General features: G+C 37.2%; 1 protein-coding gene across 2 annotated transcripts in view; it reads left to right on the forward strand.

Annotated features, from left to right (window-relative positions):
- STIM2 (stromal interaction molecule 2) overlaps window positions 1-27,526 on the forward strand; it is a 174,657-nt gene that overhangs the window by 100,321 nt on the left and 46,810 nt on the right. For both annotated transcript variants that reach the window (XM_068974913.1, XM_068974912.1), the window contains exon 3: window positions 12,934-13,048. In XM_068974913.1, the coding sequence (XP_068831014.1) occupies window positions 12,934-13,048 (115 nt within the window). The remainder of the gene's footprint in view (window positions 1-12,933; window positions 13,049-27,526) is intronic.

Genomic DNA, 27,526 nt, shown 5'->3' on the forward strand with positions numbered 1-27,526 from the left:
CTATATACAGCTTCTAGTCAGCATAGAAAATATACAAAGAAATCATACTCAGTGGACATAGTTTTATTAAGTATCTGACTTATTAAATGTAAGCTGCCTTTTTTATTAAGGATAAATATGCCTCATTTTAAATTTTGCCGTGGTAGTACCATAATTTGTGTAATAATTCTAATTGTTGACAGTTTGGGTATTTTCAAATTTTTATTATTTTATTATAGTATTGTAATGAAAGTTCTTACCTTTCCTGAAAGGTGGAAATTCTGGGATAAAAGCAATTACCATTTAAAATTTTAATTGTTTTGCTAAAATTATCCTCCAAAAAGGTTATACTAGTTTTTACTCTTTTTTAACAGATGTGTGAATGTGCCATTTCCTTTATGTCCTGTAGATTATGTGTTTGTTTTTTCCAGCCAGCAGCTTTATTGAGGTACAGTTGACCTACAATACATTGCATGTATTTTACCATGTAGTTACATTTCCAGCAATCTTTATTCCTTTATGAAGATTTTGATTTTCAGCTGGTGATATTTTTCTTCTGCTTATAGGGCTTTAAAAACATTTCTGATGATACAGGAACAAGCTCTTTTGGTATTTGTATATATGAAAATGTTTTTATTTTGCCTTCATTTTTGAAAGATGCCTTTGCTAGGCGAGAATTTTAGGTTAAGAGTGTTTTTTTTCTCCTTACTTCAAATATGCTGCTGAAGTGGTCTCTGGATTCTTTGTGTCTGATGAAATCTGCTGTCCTTTTCTCTGTTCCCCAGTTGTGCTTAATGTGCCCTTTTTTTCCCTTCTCTGTTGCTTTTAAGATACTCTGTTTATCCCTATTTGACTGTGATATGGATTGGTGTGGTTTGTGTCTCTTGTCTTGAGGCTCACTGCTCTTATGGAATGTGTAGGTTCATAGTATTAGTAAGAATTGGAACAATTATGACCATCATTTCTTCAAATAAACTTTTTTGTTTCTCCTCAGCTCCTTGGGGACTCCAGTTACACCTGAGTTATAGCTGCTTGAGGTGGTCCCACAGCTCCTTATCCAGTTTGGGTAGTTTCTGATGCTTATTGTTATAAGTTTGCTGATATTAGTCTGTCATGTTTCAGTTTAGTTCAGTTCAGTCGCTCATGTTTAATCTATCATTAATTTCATTTAGTGTAAGATTTTTCATTTCCTTCATTATAGTTTAAATGTTTAGAATTTTGATTTGGGCCTTTTAAAAAGAACTTTAATTTTTCATGTCTCCATTAACATGTTTAATATTTACCCTGACTTTGAATATCTAGAATATATCTGAAATAACTATTTTAATATCTTTGTTTGCTAATTCTCCCTGCCATGTTTGCATTGGTTCTGATTGATTTTTCTCCTCAGTTCAGTTCAGTCGCTCAGTCATGTCTGACTCTCTGCGACCCCATGAATCACAGCACACCAGGCCTCCCTGTCCACCACAAACTCCTGGAGTTCACTCAGATTCATGTCCATCGAGTTGGTGATGCCATCCAGCCATCTCATCCTCTGTTGTCCCCTTCTCCTCTTGCCCCCAATTCCTCCCAGCATAAGGGTCTTTTCCAATGAGTCAGCTCTTCGCATGAGGTGGCCAAAGTATTGGAGTTTCAGCTACAGCATCAGTCCTTCCAATGAACACCCAGGACGGATCTCCTTTAGGATGGACTGGCTGGATCTCCTTGCAGTCCAAGGGACTCTCAAGAGTCTTCTCCAACACCACAGTTCAAAAGCATCAATTCTTCGGCACTCAGCTTTCTTCACAGTCCAACTCTCATATCCATACATGACCACTGGAAAAACCATAGCCTTGTCTAGACGGACCTTTGTTGACAAAGTAATATCTCTGCTTTTGAATATGCTATTTAGGTTGGTCATAACTTTCCTTCCAAGGAGTAAGTGTCTTTTAATTTCATGGCTGCTCTCGCCATCTGCAAAAATAAAGTCTGACACTGTTTCCACTGTTTCCCCATCTATTTCCCATGAAGTGATGGGACCAGATGCCATGATCTTCATTTTCTGAATGCTGAGCTTTAAGTCAACTTTTTCACTCTCCTCTTTTACTTTCATCAAGAGGCTTTTTAGTTCCTCTTCACTTTCTGCCATAAGGGTGGTGTCATCTGCGTATCTGAGGTTATTGATATTTCTCCCGGCAATCTTGATTCCACCTTGTGCTTCATCCAGCCCAGCGTTTCTCATGATGTACTCTGCATGGAAGTTAAATAAGCAGGGTGACAATATACAGCCTTGATGTACTCCTTTTCCTATTTGGAACCAGTCTGTTGTTCCATGTCAAGTTCTAACTGTTGCTTCCTGACCTGCATATAGGTTTCTCAAGAGGCAGGTCAGGTGGTCTGGTATTCCCATCTCTTTCAGAATTTTCCACAGTTTATTGTGATCCACACAGTCAAAGGCTTTCGCATAGTCAATAAAGCAGAAATAGATGTTTTTCTGGAACTCTCTTGCTTTTTCCATGATCCCAGTGGATGTTGGCAATTTGATCTCTGGTTCCTCTGCCTTTTCTAAAACCAGCTTGAACATCAGGAAGTTCATGGGTCACATATTGCTGAAGCCTGGCTTGGAGAATTTTGAGCATTACTTTACTAGCATGTGAGATGAGTGTAATTGTACGGTAGTTTGAGCATTCTTTGGCATTGCCTTTCTTTGGGATTGGAATGAAAACTGACTTTTTCCAGTCCTGTGGCCACTGCTGAGTTTTCCAAATTTGCTGACATATTGATTGCAACACTTTCACAGCATCATCTTTCAGGATCTGAAATAGCTCAACTGAAATTCCATCACCTCCACTAGCTTTGTTCATAGTGATGTTTTGTATCCTAAGTTTGTTCGTAGTGATTTTTATCCTGATTTGGGTTTTAATTTTCTGTATATTTGCATGCCTGGTAGTTGTTCATTGGATGCTAGCCATTGTAGATGTTACCTTTTGGGTCTGAGTTTTCCTGCTTATGGGCTTCTCTGGTGGCTCAGATGGTAAAGAATCTGCCTGCAAAGAGGGAGACCTGGGTTCAGTCCCTGGGTGAGGAAGATCCCTTAGAGAAGGGAATGGCAATCCACTCCAGTATTCTTGCCTGGAGGATTCCATGGGCAGAGGACCCTGGCAAGCTACAGTCTTTGGGTTACAAAGAGTCAGACATGACTGAGCTACTAACACTTAAGGCTGTTCCTGTTTATTCCTGTAAATGTTCTTAAGTTTTGTTCTAGGTCAGGTTGAAATTACTTGGAAACAGTTTAATCCGTTTGGCTGGCACTTTTAAGCTTCTTTCAGTTTCAGCATCAGTCCTTCCAGTGAATATTCAGTACTGATTTCCTTTAGGATTAACTGGTTTGATCTCCTTGCAGTCCAAGGGACTCTAGAGTCTTCTCCCGTACCACAGTTCATACTGTTCATGGGGTTCTTGAGGCAAGAATACTGAAGTGGTTTGCCATTCTCTTCTCCAGTGGACCATGTTCTGTCAGAACTCTCCACCAGGACCCTGTCCATCTTGGGTGGCCCTAACACGGCATGGCTCACAGTTTCATTGAGTTAGATAAGGCTGTGATCATTTTGATTAGTTTTCTGTGATTGTGGTTTTCATTCTGTCTGCCTTCTCACTGATAAGGATAAGAGGCTTATGGAAGCTTCCTGATGGGAGAGACTGATGTGGGGGAGACTGGGTCTTGTTCTGATGGGCGGGGCCACGCTCAGTAAATCTAATCCAATTAAAGATTGAGATGGTTGGATGGCATCACCACTCATGGACATGAGTTTGATCAAGCTGCAGGAGTTGGTGATGTACAGGGAAGCCTGAAGCGTGCTGCAGTCCATGGGGTCACAAAGAGTTGGACACAACTGAGTGACTAAACTGTAAGCTTTAGACAGGACCAGTGTGGTGTTTAGTCTAGGGTTAATATTTCCCAGTACTGAGGCACTCTTAGTATTCTACGTGATGACTCACATATTGTGGTTTCCTACTCTGTCTTGTTGGAACAAGCACCATTCCTTGCCCTGTATAATCTTTAGGGATTGTTTTCTCTGATTTTTTTGCATGTCTTTTTTCCTTGCATGCATTAGTAGTCAGCTAGAGACTCAAGGCACTCTTTTGAGATATCCAGGCTTCTCTCTTCTGTGCAGCTCACTGTTCTCTGGTACTTAGAGCCCATATTCTCTAGCTTCCCTTAGTCTCCCCAACTTTCTACTTCCATCTCTTCAACCCAGAACTGCTAGTCTCTGCCTGGGTTCTCTCTTCCTGCACCTTTTCCTGGAAGTTCTCTCCAGGAACTAATTTAGGGCAACCATAAGGTGTACTTTGTTTCTTGTCTCTCAGAGATCACTGTACTTTGTTGCCTAATGTTCAGTGTCCTGAAAGCTGTTGTTCCTTATGTTTTGTCTTATTTTTCAGCTGTTTGGCGAGAGGATGGTAAATCTGGTCTGTATAATTTCATCTTGGCTGGAAATATAAATTCTGGCTTACTAAGTTTTAGCCAATAAAAACAGAATGAGATTTTTTTGTTTGTTACATCTTGAATACTTATCACTACTTAAAGTGAAATTCACATATTTATGTTAAATTTGAATGACTGGCCTTATGTATTATTGATTTTATGCTGATTGTATAGAAGTTTAATTTTTGTGGTCTTATGAGTATTGGCCAGACACAAATTCATGGATGACAGAAAGACATTTAAGTAGCTTTTTGGGTGTTTAGAGTTCTGGAATCTGAGACCATATCCTAATGGTAGATATTGACAGAGGAAACGAAGGCCAAAACTTGGCTTTAGTGATCTAGTTGCCACAATACCTATCTGTTTTAACTCCAGTAAAAGCAATAAAATTTCACCATATGTTTGTAAAGCTGTCCTCTTTTCTCTTTAAAATCATTATAATTTGTGAAATAATTTTTACCTTTTATTTCCTAAATGAGGATCCAAAAGCTAAGTCATTTGGACCCTATCTTAGTGTTCTTTTAAATGATAGTACAATGCCTTTCCTTTTTTTTAAAACTAGTGGACAGACAGAATCATGCATAAATAATTTCTTTAGAGATTTTTGGATTATAATCAATAATAATACTGAAGAGTAACCAAGATACAGGTCATGCATTGGTTTCTGTAAAACAAATGGCAGGCCGACTTCGTTCACAAAAACATTGGGTTTCACAAGTTTCTTCGTAAATTACTTGTTTGGCTCTGTCCATCTGTCATTTCTCTATTAACTGATCAATCAGTTGCACCAGTATCAAAAGTAACGGTTTAGTTCTACAGTTATCTTAAAAAAGGCTGTGATCTAGGTTAAATGGTGTTGGCAGTAATTGTGCAGCTCAGCTGAACCCTGGAGTTGTTCAGAGAACAAAATCCTAAGGAGGTCACCATTGGATTTACTGTAGGTAAACTGGGGATTGATGGGTAGATTTTTGATGCTGGAAACTCGGAATGGGATTAAGGGCTGAAATGGTTCTGTAGCAATACTGCAGGGAGTTACTGTGGTGGGAGGCGGAGCCAAAGTGTGAGGTTATGCTTGTGCAAAATGGAGACTCTTTTCCAGGTCAACTTGCAGTTTTCATTAGCATAGAATTTAAATTTTTGAATTTAGGATCTGAAGAAATTCTTTCAGATGTTACATAATTTACCTTTTAAAAAAATTGTTAGTTGCATGACAACGTTTTCCGCTTTGCCTGTGTTCTCTTGTGTCTTTATGTCAGTGTCATCATCCATCTTAGATAATAAGATCAGTTTTTAAAACAGGTTCTCTCTTCAGTACTATAAGTGGCCGACATTGTTGAGTGTTTACTATATGCCAGGTACTGTTCTTTGTACTCCATATGAAATAAATTAATTTCACAGCCCTTTGATATATGACTTTTATTACCATTTGCTGATGAGAAAGCAAGAGCACAGAGGATAAAGTAACTTACTGAGGTCAAATGACAAATAGTAGATTCGGAGTACCTGTGTGCTCTGGGGACCCAGGGTGTGCTGTCATCCATTGTGCTGTTTGCTTTAACAGTTTTGGGAAGAAGTGAGAAACATAGGCAGCTCATGCTTAATTAGCATGAAGGGAAAGGCTATCCACTCCAGTATTCTGGCCTGGAGAATTCCATGGACTGTACAGTCCATGGAGTCGCAAAGAGTTGGACACGATTGAGTGACCTTCATTTTCTGAGACATTATTCTAAGCTATTTTAGTATTATTTTCAAGACAGGAAGACCCTGGAATTCTATTTTCAAGGAATGAATCAGCTTTGACTGACACATATCAGACCTTGGACACTGTTGTTTTCATAACAGGTATCATTTGGGGAAGTCTCTGCTTACATTGTTATGAAAAAACTATGGTTTTCCTCTTCACCTCTAGATTGTGTATTTTGTTTCAGTGTGTCCGAGATGGCACTTTAAGAGTACTGGGCTTGGATAGGAGGTGGGAGGGAGGTTCGAGAGGGAGGTGATGTGTGTATACCTATGGCTAGTTCATGTTGATGTATGGCAGAAACCAACACAACATTGTAAAGCAATTATCCTTCAATCAAAAATAATTAAATAGCATTGGACAGTCTTTTCCTCATAAATGGCTGAATTCCCCAAAATCCTAACATATAGTCAGGATGAAACTCATTTAAGCTTTAAACAACAGTAATAACATTGACATATAAAAACCAATCATTTTGGGTCAAAAATATTTTTATTGTCTAATACTTCTGTGTACTATGAATGCCTTTTTAATTTATTCATTTTCATGGCTGTATATAATGGGCAGTTTTGTTTTCACTGTATAGAGGAGAAATTTGAGATCAAAGAGAACATAAGTAGTAGAGCCAGATTTTGAATATAGTCTGCCAACTTCAAGAGTCTTGAGTGCTTAACTGTGATGGTAAATCACCTCTCCTGGGGTTTGAGGCCTTTAAGTGGTGCATTTAAAAATAAAAGAGAAAACACAGATCTGTCATTGTATGTCATAGAAATCAGGGCCAGAGTTGTGTAGCCCAGGCCTCCTGAGACACTGAGGCAGTCCTGGCACTATTTCTTTCTGTCTCTGTATTCAGTCCTGTCTCTTTCATCATTTTCTTTCTCTCTCTGCATTTTGGCTTCCTCCTTTCTCCTTACCACCTGGCTCACCTTGACTCTTCCTAAAATGATACCTTCAACACAAGTGTCTTTACCACCTTGAAAATGCAGACCCTTGGCCAAGTGGCTTAACTTTTCATGATCAGATTTATAGTTTCTCATGGGATAGAATTCTGTCATCCTGGTCAGGCTCTGGATTATTTTCTTCAGGGTCAAGCGTCCATCCTTCGATCACCTATCTGTGGTGGGGCTCATAGGCTGAAGGATGAGTGACTGGGCAGGACACAGTCAGGGATCTGTCTACATGACCACTGGCAGGTAGTTCTCAGGGAAAGATTAGTACCCGAGAATCTGTCTATACTAGTACATATTGGATTTTATTAAAGCTGTATCATAAAACTAACTACACATATATAAATATCAACACGGATGCAATAAACACATCATAAAAATTAAATGAAGCGATAAAAAGTAAAACAAATAACCTCACAAATACAAATGCAAAATAATATATATGTTATAGGCCCAAGTTTTTTAAAAGATGACTTCCTTTTAGGTTGTGAAAGTCAAGGAAAGATTGATGAATTGTTCTAAACTGAGGAAGATGAAAGGACATGTGGGGCTTCCCAGGTGGCTCAGTGGTTAAGAATCCACCTGCCAATGCAGGTGATTTAGGATTGGGAAGATCCCCTGAGAGGAAAGGGCAACCTAATCCAGAATTCTTGCTTGGAGTTCCCATGGACAGAGGAGCCTGGTCGGCTCCTGTCCATGGCGTTACAAAGAGTCTGACTGGACTTAGTGACTAGGTGTAATGCAAAGGGACGTGCGGACTAAATATAACACATGGTCCTGGATTGAATCCTTTAGCTGCAAAGATTTTCACTGGGACAACAGCACATATGGAATGTGTTCTGTGAATTAGATAGTACAAAATAGAGAGTATCAGAATTAATTTCCTAATTTATATGGTCATACCAATACTATATAGGATGAAATCATGTTTATAGGAAAACATGCTGAATTATTCATTGGTAATGGGACAGCATGCCTACAACTTATTACTAAGTAATTCAGTTGGGAGTAGGGGAAAGCTTTTTGTTTGTTCTGCAATTTTTGAGAATATTTCAAAATAAGAAGTAAAAAAGATAAGATAACTTCCTGCAACTGCATATATAATTTCTTTAATGGTACATGCTAGAAGAATTTATACAATAGAATCATGTGATAAATGTTTTTGAAAAGAATATTTGAGTCATTTATTTGTTGAACACTCCTTTATTTGTATTGTCAATGCAGACTTTCCTGAAGTAGGTTTACATAATTGGATAGGTTTACCAAGAAACTCTACATTATTTGCTGTGTGTTATTTGAGGATTTACTTCAGAAGATTTCAAATTCTATTTTCAGATTTCTTAATTTACTGGTCGTACTGAATAAGAAGTACCTCCCTGGTGGCTCAATGGTAAAGAATCCACCTGCTAATGCAGGAGACTTAGGTTCAATCCTTGGGTCTAGAAGATCCCCTGGAGTAGGAAATGGCACCCATTCTAGTATTCTTGCCTGGGCTATCCGACAGACAGAGGAGCCTGGCAGGCTACAGTCCATGGGATCACAAAAGAGTCAAACATGACTTAGCAACTGAACAACAACATGTATTTTCACTTATTAATGACTCTTTAAAAATTTTTTCTTCTAGCGGCCCCCATTTCGAAAATATGCAGTTTTCTGTGAAGTTTTAGAAAAGTGTGAATAGTCAGAATTGTTGTCTCCTCTCTAGGATATTGAGTTTATTGAAGCTGTTGGTTTGTAGTATATTTGGTTTATTTTCTTGATCAAAATGTTGAAGATATGTGAAATATAGAATATACTTTTGTTATATGAGTATACTTTTGTGTTATCTTGAAGGTCATAATTTAAAGCAGAAATATATATTAATTTTTGAATGATAATTCCAGAGAAAACATAATTCAGTGTTATTTATTCAGTTTTTGCCCAGCTTAGGAGCCAGATAGTTCTTTTACTCCAGATAGTTACTTTAAATTTAAAAGCTTTTTTTAAAAATTGCATTTTGATACCTTTATTTTATTTTGTTAAGCACACATTTTGGTAGATATCTATACACTCATTTTAGGCTTTCTAAAATAGTTTAGTATTTGGAATGTCACATCTAGTTTATATATGGTAAATAGCTTTATTTTCTAAAGTGTATTTATTGATCCTAAAGCCACCGAACTCTTTTTTTCTGGGTTCTCTGTTCATTGTGGTAAGAAGAATTTCCTAGGACATTGGTTTTTTTAATGTATCACATAAATGAAACAGTTGCCATTTGCTCCAACTGACTGGACCATTTCCAAGGCAGGCTTCCTCTCTGCCATGTCAATCATCATACTTTTCAGTTTAGAATTTCTCTCTAGCTCCTGGATCTCTTCCAAGAGAGGGACAGTTTCTGAGCATCTCAGCAGCAGTGATTTTTGCAGGTATATCCACAGGATTCTGAAAATGTCAGTCAGGAAGAGGAAGTGGGATGGACAGAAATAGGGAAATAGGAAATAGAAACAGACAAGAGAAGTAGTTAATGAGGCAGGTCGCTTTGAAAATAACTTTTTTTTTTAAGGAGCATTTAGGAAAAATAACAACAGTAAGGCACTGTTTAGAACAATAGAATATACAAGTGCTAGAGTGGACCTTCCAGAATAGTGCTTTCCAGATTATCTAGATTAGGGCTAACCTGTGATGAGGGACCAGATTTTTTGTTTCCAGTTCATTGTGGATAGGGCCTATCCAGTAAGTCCATTTGCCACACGATTGGGTAGGATTCTTTGAACACATTGTCTGATTGCTACAATGGATTCTAAATTCTGAAATTTCTCCATTTCTGTGTGTATTGTATGGAGTTATCAATTTGCTGAATGATAATAGTCTGCTGACCACTTGTTGAGTAGTGATTTTTGTTTTCCTAAAACTCTGTTTCCTCATTTTACAGCTAAGATTATTTAGCCCAGAAAAGTGAAACGATATTCTCTGTATTATATAGCTGTTAAATTTTCTTTTGTAGTTTCAGTAGAGCACAGTTCTACTCAAGAGCAAACATTGGCCTTTTGTCGGAAGGTGGTATTCACAGTCAGCACATTGTTGTTCATTCTGTCAGTCCTGGCTGACTCTTTGTGACATCATGGACTGCAGCATGCCAGGCTTTCTTGTCCTTCATTATCTCCTGGAGTGTGCTCAAATTCATGTCCATTGAGTGATGCAATCCAACCATCTCATCCTCTGCTGCCTTCTTCTCCTCTTGCCCTCAGTCATTCCCAGCATCAGGGTCTTTTCCAATGACCCAGGGTCTTTTCCTGCTCCTCATCCAGGTTTCCAAAGTATTGGAGCTTCAGTTTTAGCACCAGTTCTTCCAGTGAATATTCAGGGTTGATTTCCTTTTAGGATTGACTGGTTTGATCTCCTTGCTGTTCAAGGGACTCTCAAGAGTCTTCTCCAGCACCAGAATTCAGAAGTATCAATTCTTTGGCACTCAGCCTTCTTTATGGTCCAACTCTCACAATCATACATAACTACTGGAAAAACTATAGCTTTGATTATATGGGCCTTTGCTGGCAAAGTGTTGTTGCTGCTTTTTAATAGGCTCTCCAGGTTTATCATGGCTTTTCTTCCAAGGAGCAAGCCTTTTTCAATTTCATGGCTGCGGTCACCGTCTGCAGTGATTTTGGAGCCCAGGAAAGTAAAATTTGTCCCTGTTTTGACTTTTCCCCCGTCTATTTGCCATGAAGTGATGGGACTAGATGACTTGATCTTTGTATTTTGAATATTGAGTTTTAAAACAGCCTTTTCACTCTCCTCTTTCACCAGAAGTCATAAAAATATGCCTCTGTGGTTTGGGGCATTAGAGATTTCCACTTTCTGCATTATGGATTTCTTAAATAACCTTTTGTATGACATTATAATTTTAGAATCAGGAAAAAAATCAATAAAGATGCCAAGTAAACAATACCGAACAAGAAAAATCAGAAATATTGAGATAGAAAAAGCATCAGTTCAATTGCTCAGTCGTGTCCAACTCTTTGCAACCCCATGAATCGCAGCACGCCAGGCCTCCCTGTCCATCACCAACTCCTGGAGTTCACTCAAACTCAGGTCCATTGAGTCGGTGATGCCATCCAGCCATCTCATCCTCTGTCATCCCCTTTTCCTCCTGCCCCCAATCCCTCCCAGCCTCAGAGTCTTTAAGTGGTGGTGTCATCTGCATATCTGAGGTTATTGATATTTCTCCCAGCAGTCTTGATTCCAGCTTGTGTTTCTTCCAGCCCAGCGTTTCTCATGATATACTCTGCATATAAGTTAAATAAATAGGGTGACAATATACAGCCTTGATGTACTCCTTTTCCTATTTGGAACCAGTCTGTGCATTCTCTTGGCAAAACTCTGTTAGCCTTTGCCCTGCTTCATTCCACATTCCAAGGCCAAATTTGCCTGTTACTCTAGGTGTTTCTTGACTTTCTACATTTGCATTCCAATCCCCTATAATGAAAAGGACATCTTTTTTGGTAGTTACATAATAATCTATAAAAACTTTTCTTTTTGCCTAGAGTAATGGGTTTATATGTAGAAATTGTCAAGAGATGGTCAGAAACAGATTGGGAAGTATTACATAATTCCTAAAAAGTTGCTTTTTATTTGGTAGACAGTGGAGGGCAATTGAAGAATTTTATATAATAAGGCAATACAGACTAGGTTGGTTTTTAGCAAAGAAAACTTTAGTGTTTTCTTACTATATATTTTAAAATAAGATTACTAGGGGGGGTCTACTTCAGTTTTGTAAAATAGTTTAGTTCTAAATGCTGTAATTGAATGTCTTTGAACTAGAAGAAATGAATTAAAATGCAGAAGAACAAATATATGATGTAGTGATTCAGTCTATTTACTGTGTTATGAAATATCCCTGACACTAAGTATTTGGTCACATTTCGGCGGCATGTTATACTGTTGAGCATAACCAAACTGCTTGGGCTGAAATCTCAACTCTGCTTGGGCTGGAATCTCAACTCTGATGTTCTTTTTTCAACATTGGAAAATTACTTAACCTCTTTGGGTCTTGGTTTCTTTACCTATAAAATATCGATACTTGATACTTTACTTATAGAACCATCATGAAGTTAAATAGTTAAAAGACTCTCTGTGTATGTGTGTTGATGTGACATGTTTATTACGTAACATATAGCAGTATCTGATAAATGTGTGTGCTTAGTCGCTCAATCGTGTCTGATTCTTTGTGACCCCCATGGGCTGTAGCCCTCCAGGCTCCTCTCTTCATGGCATTCTCCAGGCAAGAATACTGGAGTGGGTTGCTATGTCTTCCTTCACAGGGGATCTTCCCAACCCAGGGATCAAACCCAGGTCTTCCACCTTGCAGTGGATTCTTTACTGTCTGAGCCACCAGGCAAGCCTTAGAATATTGGAGTGGGTACCCTGTCCCTTCTCCAGGGAATATTCCTGACCTAGGAATCAAACCGGGGTTTCCTGCATTGCAGGCAGGTTCTTTACCAGCTGAGCTACCAGGGAAGCCCACCTGATATATGATGAGCATTAAATCCATACTTCTAACTGCTGCTGCTGCTGTTATAATTAGAAGATATCTTATTAAATAAATTTGATAAGCATTTGAGAATAATGTGAATGTAAAATACCACAAATATGCCAGTTGTTTTCAGAAAATTACCAACCTCTGGACTTCAAATTCTACTTTTTTCTGTTTATAGAGAAATACAGAAAACTATTCTATCAATGCTCAGGATTTTTATTATTGTGTGATAAGATTGGCTTATACTTTTGTTTTCATTTAAGTATACTTAATGTTTTCTCTTTTATAGTTTATCAGAGAAGATATGAAATATAAAGATGCCACTAATAAACACAGCCATCTGCACAGAGAAGATAAGCACATAACTGTTGAGGATTTATGGAAACAGTGGAAAACATCAGAAGGTAAGGCTGTTTTAGTGATCTCGCGCTCTCAGCTGCTTTTCTTCATTGCTCACCCATTTTTAACATATGATTTACAAAAAAATCCAAATAGTATTTCTGTGAGGATGTTTATATTTTAGTAAATAATTGTTCCAGTTTTGGTTTTGAAATATGATTTTCATTTTTCTTAGGATTTCTTAAGGGTCAGCCTATTTTCAGGTAATTTGACACCTTATACTAGAATAAAAAGATAATACATGTCTGAGAGCTTAAAATTTTAGACTGTTGTTTCATCTGTTAAATGGCATTATTATAAAAAGTTTGTCAAATAAATATGGATCATAAAATTTTCCTTTTACTTATGGACGACAGTTCCTAAAGTTTTTAAAAGGCACAGAACTTTTAACCTTTTACTTAAGGAAATGCTTCATGAAGTCTTCTAATAGTTGCCTGGTAAAGTGTAATTTATATTTTATTCCTTTCTCTACACTTAAGTCCTTAAACTGTCTTATAGATAGTAATTGTTTAGGGCAGAAAAGATGTGTGACATAAAATTTCAACTAGATCTCTAGTATTGGAAAGCTACTTAAAAAAAAAAAAGTCTTCCAAGTTTTTTTTTTTAAATGGTAACAGAGTTGAATAAAATCTTTTTTCTAATGTTTCTATTCACTTATCAAATCACAATTATATTGTAGTTTATATTTTTCTCTTCAAGTTTGAACAGTGAAATGAAATTAAAAAGAAGCTAGGACACATTGCCAAGTAGGAATATGAAGAAATTATGAAGTTTACTAGACTGTCAGTGTTAGCATTTTGAAATCAGAAAATATAAGAAACTATTTCCATCAGTGCTTCATATTTTTATTAATGCTTAAGAAGATTTGCTAACTTTTTTTTCATTTTTAAAAAATAATTCTGATTAAATACTCTGGGAAGAAGCAAATGAAAGAAGGGAAAAATACTGTTGACTTCAATGAAAGATATATAGATTAAAAAAAAAAAACAGTTTGTTTCCATTCCCCTTCCCCATGCCATTTTAAAGTAATACAAACTTGAGTAGGAATAGAAATGAAAGTGAAAGTGTTAGTTGCTGAGTTGTGTCTTAGTCTTTGCAACCCCGTGGACTGTAGCCCACCGGGCTCCTCTGTCCATGGAATTCTCCAGACAAGTATACTGGAGTGGGTTGCCATTCCCTTCTCCCGGGAATCATCTTGACCCAAGCTTGAACCCAGGTCTCCTGCATTGAAGGAGGATTTTTTTTTTTTTTACCATCTGAGCCACCAGGAAGGAATAAATGAGTATAAATTTCATGGGCAAAAGTGCTAGAATGGTCAAACTCAGTAAGATTTAATCAATTTATGTGAGATATCTCAGTAGTACATAGATACTAGTGAAGGACTTGGTGATCCCTTATGGAGTCGATTGCTACTAATATCTTTTAGATTTGGAGTTTGTGGTAAGTTGAATGGAGCCCACTTAACTATGTCTGAAGGAAGGAAAAAAAGACTTGACCACTTCTCATCACCTGTTGTGCTCTCTCTCATCATGGTTCAGCCCCCATCTCTTTCCTAGATATCACGGTAATTTTCTGATAATAGGGGTAGGTCCTTAAGCGTCTCCTTGTGGATGCTTCTGTTGTGTGGTAGTCTGTTCTTCACTTGTAGAGTAATCAATTTACCATATAAATCAGATTTGCTCAATATCCTATAATGGCTCACTCAGTTCAGTTCAGTTGCTCAGTCGTGTACGACCCCATGGACCTCAGCACAACAGGCTTCCCTGTCCATCATCAGCTCCTGGAGCCTGCTCAAACTCATGTCCATCGCATTGGTGAAGCCATCCAAACGTTTCATCCTCTGTCATCCCCTTCTCCTCCCGCCTTCAGTCTTTCCCTGCATCAGGTTCTTTTCCAGTGAGTCAGTTCTTTGCATCAGGTGGCCAAAGTGTCGGAGTTTCAGCTTCAGCATCAGTCCTTCGAATGAATATTCAGAACTCATTTCCTTTAGGATGGACTGGTTGGATCTCCTTGCAGTCCAAGGGACTCTCAAGAGTCTTCTCCAACACCACAGTTCAAAAACATCAGTTCTTCTGCACTCAGCATTCTTTATAGTCCAACTGTCACACCCATTATGACTACTGGAAAAAACATAGCTTTGACTAGACGGACCTTTGTTCGTAAAGTAATGTCTCTGCTTTTTAATATGCTGTCTAGGTTGGTCATACCTTTTCTTCCAAGGAACAAGCGTCTTTTAATTACATGGCTGTAGTCACCATCTGCAGTGATTTTGGAGCCCCAGAAAATAACATCTCTCACTGCTTCTGTTGTTTCCCCATCTATTTGCCATGAAGTGATAGGACCAGATGCTGTGATCCTCATTTTCTGAATGTTGAGCTTTAGAGCCAACTTTTTCACTCGCCTCTTTCACTTTCATCAAGAGGCTTTTTAGTTCCTCTTCACTTTCTGCCATAAGGGTGGTGTCATTTGCATATCTGAGGTGATTGATATTTCCTCCAACAATCTTGATTCCAGCTTGTGCTTCTTCCAGCCCAGCGTTTCTCATGATATACTCTGCATATAAGTTAAATAAGCAGGGTGACAATATACAGCCTTGATGTACTCCTTTTCCTATTTGGAACCAGTCTGTTGTTCCATGTCCAGTTCTAACTGTTGCTTCCTGACCTGCATGCATACAGATTTCTCAGGAGGCAGGTCAGGAGGTCTAGTATTTCCATCTCTTTAGGAATTTTCCACAGTTTGTTGTGATCCACACAGTCAAAGACTTTGGCATAGTCAATAAAGCAGAAATAGATGTTTTTCTGGAACTCTCTTGCTTTTTCTGTGATCAGCGGATGTTGGCAATTTGATCTCTGGTTCTTCTGCCTTTTCTAAATCTAGCTTGAACATCTCTAAGTTCATGGTTTACATACTGTTGAAGTCTGACTTGGAGAGTTTTGAGCATTACTTTGCTAGTGTGTGAGATGAGTGCAAATGTGTGGTAGTTTGAACATTCTTTGGTATTGCCTTTCTTTGGAATTGGAATGAAAGCTGACCTTTTCTAGTCCTGTGGCCACTGATGAGTTTCCCAGATTTGCTGACATATTGAGTGCAGCACTTTCACAGCATCATCTTTTAGGATTTGAAATAGCTCAACTGGAATTCCATCACCATCACTAGCTTTGTTTGTGGTGATGCTTCCTAAGGCCCACTTGACTTCATATTCCAGGATGTCTGGCTCTAGGTGAGTGATCACACCATTGTGGTTATCTGGGTCATGAAGATCTTTTTTGTACAGTTCTTCTGTGTATTCTTGTCACCTCTTCTTAACATCTTCTGCTTCTGTTAGGTCCATACCATTTCTGTCCTTTATTATGGTCATGTTTGCATGAAATATTCCCTTGATGTCTCTAATTTTCTTTAAGAGATGTCTAGTCTTTCCCATTCTATTGTTTTCCTTTATTTCTTTGCATTGATCCCTGAGAAAGGCTTTCTTATCTCTCCTTGCTATTCTTTGAAACTCTGCATGCAGTTGGGTATATTTTTCCTTTTCTCCTTTACCTTTAGCTTCTCTTCTTTTCATAGCTATTTGTAAGGCCTCGTCAGGCAACTGTTTTGCCTTTTTGCATTTTTTTTCCCCCTTGGGGATCGTCTTGATAACTGCCTCCTATACAGTGTCATAAACCTCCATCCATAGTTCTTCTGGCATCCTGTCTATCATATCTAATCCCTTGAATCTATTTCTCACTTCCACTGTATAATCATAAGGGATTTGTTTTAGGTCATACCTGAATGGTCTAGTGGTTTTCCCTACTTTCTTCAATTTCAGTCTGAATTTGGCAATAAGGAGATCGTGGTCTGAGTCACAGTGAACTCCCGGTCTTATTTTTGTTGACCGTATAGAGCTTTTCCATCTTTGGCTGTAAAAGCTAAAGTTTTTAGGAAGACCTCTAAAGGTCGGTGATCTGCCCTATCCTAGACCCTCTTTTCCGTTTTCTGTCCTGTCCATCTCACTCTCACTGGGCTCTGTCCTAAATGGACTCCTTGCTGCAGGAATGCAGATGTCCTCCTGATTACCTCTTTTATTGGGCTGTTCTCTCCTTAAGGTCTATCCTGACAACTCTATTTAAAACAGCAAATTGCAAACCACAACCCCCATTGTCTCTTGTACTGTTGTTGATCCCTCTTCCGTAGCTTCAGACTTTCTCCACCACCCCCATCATGTATCAGCTTCCAAGATATAATTGATTAATTTGTTTTGCTTGTCCTTTTCCTTCTCTCCCCTGCCCCCCAAAAAGTTAGCCTCAGAGGAAAGGGATATCTTGGTCTATTTTTGTTTATTATTGTGTCCCAGATTCGATGGGATTTTGTCCCTAAAGCCTATTTTGATTTCTCACCCTAGTGAGGGATCTTTTGTGAGAAATGAGAAATGTCTGTTTGGTTTTAGTTGGAAGATCTTTTAAAGTTTTGAATAGCCTCTTGAATCTTTTTCCCTAGGCTTTCAACCTAATTTCCATGCCCTGAGATTTTATCATCATGGTGGTGTGAAGATTTTCCCCTTAACTCTCAAAGAGTTGGCCTAAATTATCTACTCCATGCTTCTTTTTCTCTGAACTCCAGTCTCTCACATAATAACCTCTTAGGGGTTAGGGTTTGGGAGGAAGAGTCTTAGGCTCCTACTGCAACAGCTGCACGGGAGGAAGGAGAGAGGAGCTAAATGAAAGAAACGTGTATAGAAGTTCTGTAGTGACCTAATTGATTTTCTCAGTGTCATTTCTCTCAGTTGATTTGACCATGTGTGACTCTTTCCATTTATTAAAGTGCTCATGTAAAAAGGCAGGGCATTGTTCCTAAGTCAGTGATTTTAATCATAACCTGAAAAGCCCCCGGTTTCCTGGAGGCGTCTCAGGGGACAGGGCATGCTAAATGTGTAGGGTTCTGCTTTTATTTGGTATATTTTGTTTCTCTTAAAGGTTTCTTTTGGGAAACAAAAAGTAATTCTTCTGGAAAGGTTTGGAAACTGCTGATAAGGTGACTAGAATGCAGTAATATGTAACTTAAGTTTGTTTAGTTGAATATGAATACAGATACACACACACACATGCACACACATGTGTACGTACACACAAACACACAGTCATACCTGTGGCCATCCTTGTGTCTCCAGTGCCTAGAACAGTGCCTTGTTTACTTTGATATTCAGTAAAGATCTGTTGAATGAATGAGTGTATAATGTCTGATGAGCGCTGGATACTCAGTAATTCAGTTCATACTTTGAGTACAGGCATTTCTATTGTAATGAAATATATGCATTCCTGGAAAACTTATGCTGTTCAATTATTATGCTTAATAACTGGAATTTATGGAAGAAAATTGGAGTTGGAGCCAACTACTCAAAACCTATGCAGCTTTGTAATCAGAGCACTAACAGTACTAATAAAAATAACTAGCACAGGAAAAAAAAGAGGTGTTGAATTTCAAACCAGTAAATACTATGCTCACTATAGAACTTTACCTTTAATAATACATTAAGATAACTTAATAAAAGGAGTGTTAGATAGGGTTGAACTTGCTAAATAATGACGATAAGTGCAATGTATGCAAAGATGAGAACTAAACAAGCATATCTAAGCGGCTGTGGCCAGGCTGAGCTAAGAGGAAGAAGGAATGGCAAACAGACATCATTTTCAAAGCTTTGTTGTTCTGTCTTTATACTTTGTATCCAGTTCCTGTTACTTGGTGGTGTAAAATGATAACGTGCTTTCTTTTTATCAGTTGCAGGTAAGCTAATTCATGTTACAGAAAACCATGTAGCCTAATAGGTTTTGTATCTATTTTGTGTTAAGCAGGCAGTGGATCCTGGGTATTAAAGATAAGTTAAATGCATTCTGAGCTATTGATAGGAGAATTAAGTAGCTGAGTAGAAAAAACAAAGTAAAGAAATAATTACAACATATGGTGATAGTGTATAATAATAGAAGTAAGTGTAAGATATGAAGCTCATTGGAAGGACTAATGAACTCTCTGATAGAATTATAGCCAGAATTGGGTGTTTGCAATCAGCTGTGAGGATTGACTGGGAGTTCTGGAAGGGAATAAGGAAAGTGAAAGTCGCTCACTCGTGTCTGACTCTTTGTGACCCCATGGACTATACAGTCCACGGAATTTTCCGGGCCAGAACACTGGAGTGGGTAGCCTTTCCCTTCTCCAGGGGATCTTCCCAACCCAGGAATCAAACCCAGTTCTCCTGCATTGCAGGTGGGTTCTTTACTAGCTGAGCCACAAGGGAAGCCCAAGAACTGGAGTGAGTAGCCTGTCCCTTCTCCAGCAGATCTTCCCGACCCAGGAATTGAACTGGGGTCTCCTGCATTGCAGGTGGAGTCTTTACCAGCTGAGCTATCAGGGAAGCCCTAGGCAATAAGGAGGTAGACCATATATGGTAGCCCCTTTATTGCTCCTCTTTCAGTTACCTGAAAATTTGCTGGAAGTGGAGGTAGCGTCCTTTAGGTGGTTTGTGGGTTTTCAAGCTGTATAAATATACATCCCAGCCTTTCTGTTTATAAACATTAAGACATCTGGCACATTTTAAAATGCACTTGTAAAATGGATCTGTTGTGTCATATAAATGAGTAATGTAGTAAAAGTGCCTGGCATACTTCCTGGTAACACCTGATAGGCACTTAATAAGTGTTGACTTACTTACCTTTGTAATAATGCTGGATGAACAAAAATGTTCAGCTCTATTTAAAGTTTTGTAAGGTTTTTTGCTGCAATCTCATAATATTCATCAGTTAAATGAACAGATATATTAGGCTAAAGACTCACCATTTTAGTGTACAATTCTCTGGGTGGTGAAATGTAACTAAGATCTTTATGGAATGTTGTCAAATGGGGGAAAAGGTAGAATTGTGTTCCTCAGAAATTGATACTGATCTCATATAGAACAATTTCAGTGTGACCTGAATGTACTTGTGTGTGTGTGTGTGTGTGTGTATGTGTGTGTGTGTGTGTGTAGAGAATCCTTGGTTAGCTTGCACATGGCAAAAGTCCAATATAAATAAAAGTCATTTAAAAAACTAATACTAGATTTCAGACAGATTTAGATAAACTGGATCAGTTGTTAAAACTAATGAAGGCAGCAGTTAGATAGTAGCCAGATACCTAATGAAGGAAAATATATAGAGAAAGTTATTGATTATGTATGAGATCTAGGGACTCATGTTAGATATAACACTGATTAAGTAATATATTGTTTTTAAAAATTACTCATTGGGTTAAATAGTTATTTTAACATGTGACAACCATGAGGTAATCTTTCCATCCTGTTCATGTTCAGTATGGGTCTTATCTTACATAAGGTCACTGTATAATTTTGGTCTTTACACATTGAACAGACATTTGGAAATTTTGCTGAAGGTTTATTATTGTTGTTTTTTTGACCAGGAATTTAAAGAATCTGAAATTGCTGGAGAGAATGAAAGATGTCAGCCTTTAATAATGTATGTTTTAAAGTGTGTCCAAAATCTAGCTAGAGAGAAATGAGCAAGAGCATTTTCCTTCTGTTTAGGAAAGCAGAAATGTCAGTGTTACATGAAGAAAATATAAAGGAAAAGAATTCCTGATGATGGGTGTTAAATTTCTAAAAGTAAGGAGGATTTTAACTCTTTCTTTATGTAGATCCTTGATCTTCTTAAGGATTTTTTTCTGGGTGTAAAAGTACAAATGGATCTCTAAATGTCAATAAAATACTTTTTCATGTGTATGCTCTTGGTTACAATGAGACTGGAATGAAATAAAATGTAAATCAATGCATATTGTTTGACATTATCAGCAGAGTAACTCAGAATGTAGACCTTGTGGATAATAAGGTAGCCAGTTACCTTTGTGGCATCCATCAACACAATATTGTATGTTTACAGTAGGCATAGCAGTCACTATGGCAGGATACAAGTATAAGATAAGGCCTTTTTCTTCCAGAAGTTTACAGTATTGTTACATGTGCACAGATGAAATGTTAAACAACAATACATGAAGATTTGATTAAATAGTAGGTAAGTGGTTCTATTTGTGGGACTTTAAAAGAATGGATAGATTTATTATGAGGAAGTCTTCATTAGGGGATGACTCTTTAGCAAGATTTTGAAAGATAAAATTTTTCTAGAATTGAGAAAAAGAGGGATATACTTACAGGTTACGTTAGCATATTAAAATGAGTACTTGTAATTTCCATTAGTCCTAAATCCCTCAAGTAAGCACAGTTTTCAAGTCAGAAATGTAATTTTTTAGTGTATGAAATAGAGTAAATCACAGTTTTAATATTTGTCTTTTGCTGTTAACATGTAGTGCTTAACCTTTCTGTGTCTTGGTTTTGTCATCTGTTAGATAGGGGTAAGCCTGTCTACTACAGGAGAATGTTGAAGATGAAATGAATTCGTAAATGTAGAGTGCTTAGAATAGTGCCTACCACTTAACAAGTGCTCAGAGACTAAGATAAATGTGAGCATAACACATATAGAGGACACTGGAGATTAACGTTTCTGAGTTGGGGGCCGTATCACTTACTAAATGACACTGATTACCTGGAGCACTGTATTAAGGATGTTTGATATGTGCCTAATCTCAATAGCAAAGGAGGATATTATTGTAGAAATTATGAGTTGGCAGTGTTTACAATATTTTAACCTTTTTAACATCATTGCACTAATGAGGAGCTATTACAGCTTCTTGTTTTAGAAAGTCATATAATATAGTAGAGATATAGGACAATGAATTCACTATAGTCAAGAAACCCTGCTATGAGTTTAATGTAATGTGGATTTGAGTGGGAGGAATGATAATACACAGATACTGAAGATATACAGGTTCTGAAGATATACAGATGAAGAATATGTTTTCTGTTCTCCACCTGCCTACAGTCTGCTATTGGAGAAAGTTCTGTTGACAAGTAATTAAAGGATGTGCTACTGTCTACTATCTGTAATCAGGATAGGTAGTAGGCACTGTGAGTTAATAGAAAAAGAAGTATGCTGGTCTGCCTGCAGAAGTCAGGTAAGGCCTGAGGAGTTAGTTGCATATAAAGGGGCATTTATCTTTTATCTTTGTCACTCTTTCAGTGGGAGGCACTCTGCTGGATTAATAGCTTTCAGGGTATTTGTAATTAATAGAGCACATTTTAAAAACATAAGATGCTTAATATGCTTCAAATGCTTATCTGTTTTATTAATCTAGGTGTTTAACACTTCAACTTTTATATCATACGTTTAGTTCTAGGAGGAGTTGTTGTTAACTATCTATAGAGGTACTGGGTTTTCATAGCCCACAGAAAGTGGTTTATACAAAGGAAGGCCTGTTCTTGAGGTAGAGTCTAGTTTCAGAATGACAAATGTCATTATTTGCACCACTAACAAAAGTCTTTTATAGTAAGTTTCTTTTGTGTAGAGAGTAGGTAAGACAAGCATATCGTTCATTTATTCTGTCAACCAACATTCAAGTGTGTTAACATGGGCTTTTTCTATAAGAATAGAATAAATATTACTTGATCAGTGTGTAAATTACTTGATTATTTTGCAAAAACAGTTTTGTATTAATCAGAATTGATTTTTATACCTTATATAAAGTATGTTTTTATTCTTTTACAATCAAATAGCTTTCTTTGTGTTGTGTACTTATCCAAATGAGTTCAGAGCACTCACAATAAATTGCTAATGTTTCTTAATCTTATCCTGTGTTAGTATTTCGGTCTCTGTTCCCTGAATTTCAGATCTCTTTCCGGGATAACTATTTTGGTTTTAATTATTTTAGTTGTCTTCTATTTCTCTTTCTCTTTTCTTGTTGGGACTCTCTCTTTTACTTCAGGATACTTGACTTCTGGAGACTTAGTCATTGCATATGCTGATTTGCTATGATGAATTACGACTTTTTAATCTATAGCAGATATTTGACTTTGAGACAGCTCTGTGTTCCTTTATAGTTCTTTCTTGGTTTTGTTCATCTCAATATGAGATGCAGAGACCCACTGCTTATTACATCTCTCTCTACACTGGGCTCTAGAAAACTTGATCATTTCTATTTTGTGTGAACACGTACATTAGATGTACTGTGAGCTTCATTTTTTTCTCAAATAATGAACTTTTATATCGTCATCATGCAGCGAAGCTTTTCTTATCATTTAAGGAGGTACTATTCTAAAATTGTTGTGAATTTGCCTTATTATGGTTTTTTATATATACCTGAATTCTACATTTCTCCTCTGCTGTGTTCACAGACTCAAGGGATACCTCACGTTTGGAGTACAGTAACAGAACCTTCTGCAGAAGGTAAAAATAAGGGCTGTCCACTTTTCACTGTGATGGACTATGTAGAAAACAGTAGGCTTTCTTGAACATCTTACTGTTCTTTCTTTTCTTACCCCACCAATTGGGAACCAGGTCCATATGGAACTGGTTTTAAATTTTGCTTTACTAATCTTTTGGGAAAGGGGTGGGTAGGAGGGACTCTGGTTCAAGTTCTGGTTGTTAAAATTACATGATTATGGAAGACTCACTATGTAAAATTCTGCTTTAGGTGGAACAGATGTTTTGTTCCTGCTCTTTTGGATACCGAACTTGTTCGTTGGTAATAGTTTCTTCTTCAAAGGTGGCTAGTTTTACAGAATCTTTTTTCAAGCAAGTCTTATGTTTTCTTGGGTCTTTTTTTCAATTCTAGTGAATATTAGCAACTTAGAAGCAACTGTAATAGAAATAATGCAAATTATAAACACAAAGAAAATAAAGATTTCAAAGAAACTAGATAACAATTTGAATATGAACATGACTTATTTCTAAAAATCTAAACATTTCTGTAATTCTGGAACATATGTATATACATATATACATATGTTTCAGAGGGAATGTATGATAAAACACAGGATAAACCACAAAGCACTTATGTCTTATGCTTAAAAATCTTTACACTATGAATGGCTATGCTATTGAAATAGAGTACCAAGAACAAACAATGTTAATTGTCTAACTTTCTCATCTGGTTAGGGTGCTCTTCAGTAAGAGGTCCTGAATACACATTCTTCTAACATTTGGCTAGTCTTCTGTTTCTTTTTCTCTTTGTATCAGTATTAATTCTTCCAGGAAGTTGAAAATGATGGATCATTTAGAAACTGTTGATTCAAATTGTTTAAAATCAGCTGTATACTTAAGTTATTAAACTAGAAGGTCATTACATTTCTATGTATCTTCATAGAAGATAATGTACAAAAAGGATCGAGAATTCACATTTGAAATTAAAATATTTCATGGTTGAGAAAGTCTAGATCAGTCTGACACAATGAAACAGCAAATGTCAGTTGCATTGAAGGAAATTTAATTTTTACTTCCATTATCAATTTTCATAAAAGTATCAGCTAAAAGTATCAAACAGGTATTTATCACTAGGAACTTACGGCTACTTAAGGGCTATGTTTCAGAACAGAATTAATGATGTAGAGTTGTGATTCCCTCATATAAAGGTATCATAGTTAGAGTGATATGAATTAAGACTTCACTGAGAGAAGGAAAATGAAAGAGAATAGCTCCTTGGGAATACTGTTAATAAGACAAATGCATAGCTAATGAGATAAATATGGCCATCGAGACATGGGAGATGAATCAGGAAGGTGCAGTTTCTTGGAAGTCTGCATAGGAGAGTTTTCAGGGAGTGACAGATGGTTGTATAGTTGAGGGCATAGCCCACCTGTGCCACCAAAGGATATGCTGAGAGCCCTCATGAAGAAGCTTTTTTTTAGTTCTCTGTAATGAGAACAGTTGTACTTAGGAGGAGATGATTTGTGCTTATTTTGTGAACCCTTTCAGTGATTTCATTTCCTCCTTTGTCTACTTTTTGTAACTGTTAAGGGTCCTCATGTATATTTTGTGTATCCTCTTAGTTTCATTTTATTTCTCTAGTTCATTGATGTCCTTCATGTTTTATGTCTTTGCATTATATGAATCTTTGTAAGTAATTTCTTCTCTTTCTCTGGGGGATAGAGAGAGGAGATGAAAAGTGGCCAGCAGTACTAAATAGAGAAATGTGATGTATTGGGAAAAAGCCATTAAATATGGAGAGAAGACAATCATTAACCTACAGATAGCAATTTAAACATTGGTATGGGGAATTGACTCACATTTGCACACAAAATAAATCTTAAAGAAGGTGTGAGTAGAGCAGCCCGAATGGTTATCAACAGATAAATGGATAAACAAAATATGGTATACAGTGAAATACTATTCAGCCTTAAAAAGTATGGAAATTCTGACAAATGTTGCAACATGGGTGAACCTTGAAGACATTATACTAAGTGAAATAACTGAGTCACAGAAAAGCAAATACAGTGTGGTTCTGCTTACATGAGGTACCTAGAGTAGTCAGAATCAAAGACAGAGAGTAGTATAGTAGTTGCTGGGGGCTAGTGGGAGGAGACGGAGAAGGCAATGGCACCCCACTCCAGTACTCTTGTCTGGAAAGTCCCATGGACGGAGGAGACTGGCAGGCTGCAGTCCATGGGGTCCCTGAGGGTTGGACACAACTGAGCAACTTCACTTTCACTTTTCACTCTCATGCGTTGGAGAAGGAAATGGCAACCCACTCCATGTTCTTGCCTGGAGAATCCCAGGGACGGGGGAACCTGGTGGGCTGCTGTCTATGGGGTCGCACAGAATCAGACATGACTGAAGCGACTTAGCAGCAGCAGCAGCAGGAGGAGAATGGGGAATTATTGGTTAATGGGTACAGAGTTTAAATTTTGCAAGATGAGAGTTCTGGAGTGGATGGTGCTGATGGTTGTACAACAGTATGAATACTTAATACCACTTAAAATGTATAAAATGCCAAATGTTATGTTATGCATATTCTGCCACAATAACAACTGATTTATGAGAATAAGTAGATACGACGTAGGTAAACAAGTGACTTCTTATTTAAGGCATAGGTAAGAAAATGGAGGAAACTGAATGGCAGTTACAAATGGGTAGTTTGATCAGGTAAAGGGCTTTCTTAAGAAACTGGTAGATCTGATTATGCTTAAAGAAAATAGAAAGTACTTTACTAACATGTTAAAAAGTTGAACATTAAAAATTTTTCAATTCAACAAGGATTTTATTCAAAAAGTACTACCACCATGTATTAATATGAGTTGGAAGTTGGTATTACACCTTATTACATCTTTTTTATCCCCAAAATTTTATTAGATATATTATAATCTTGACAATTATATAAGCAAGCAACAGTCTATACCTTATTACATCTTAATATAATGTGTCAGTATTTATTTATAATTATGTTGGTTTATGGTTTGAAAATATGGGTTAATAAAAAATGAATTTAGTGTAAGACAGGCAAGAAACTGGTTGACAATAATTTTCCATTGCTAGATGGCACTATCACTAGCCATTTTCAAGTCCTTTATAGAATTACTTCCTATGAAGAATTTGAGTGACAGTTCCCTTAAAACAATGTGTTGAACTTTTTGGAAGGGGATGGTGGTGGGCTGGGCTGGGAAAAGGGAAGATGAGAGGATGAGTAATTAGAGAGGGGAGATCCAAGAAATTCTTACCTTTAAAATATGCTTATTCGTTTGTTTGGTTTCTGAATTATATATCGTAAGAATATAGAATTCTAACATCCTTATTTTCCATGTTTTGACCAGTACCAAATATTTTGTGGCAGGATTTTAATGATAGTGCTACAGCTCTACTACAGTGAATAATAATAGGTTTCTGTGTGCTAGCTGCATACCCACTGATCCAGAGCCTGTGACCCTAGCAAAGGTAAGCAAGCATATCCCAGATTGCAGTGTGAGATAGTTGAAGATTGCTCTGCTTTGGTAGCTGTTAAATTTTTCTCATCTGTTTTTAATGAGCATGCCCAATTGCATGAATCTGACCATGACTTTAGACTGCATTTTCTTTTAGATGTGTAATTTTGAAAAAGAGAAGATTAAGTTTTAAGTTAGTAGATATATGTTTTTAGGCCTGTATCTAGATTCTTTGAGTGGTTTTAAAGAATGTCCCCTCAAAGTAATCACTCTAGTTTCTAATGGAACCTGCACTACATTAAATATTGGAGGCTGAATTTATCACAAGACTAAACGCTTAATAAATTACTGTGCATAACTGACTGTTCAACATGCTTTGTTGATTGGCTTGAAATTACAGTATACTATGTCTTCTTCTTTACTCTAGAGCTTTCTTTTAACGTTTGAGCAGTTGATATGTTTTAGTTTAGTCTTTTTTTTTAGTGGCAGAGGATAAAGAGACTCAAAGTACTTCAAGTAATGGGAAATTTGTTGTAAGAATGCTTATCATCAAAGATGTTATTTATTGCAAGTGATAAAAGCATACCCATTTTTTCCATTCATTAAGTCATTAAAAATTGATTCAGTTCCTCCTGAAGACTGGCCTTATTCCGGGTTTTGGAAATAGAGCATTTATCAAGATAGATATCCTACCTTCATGAAGTTAGCAGTCTTAGGAAGA

This window comes from Capricornis sumatraensis, chromosome 7, assembly GCF_032405125.1.
Source record: "Capricornis sumatraensis isolate serow.1 chromosome 7, serow.2, whole genome shotgun sequence".
Taxonomy (NCBI): Eukaryota; Metazoa; Chordata; class Mammalia; order Artiodactyla; family Bovidae; genus Capricornis; species Capricornis sumatraensis.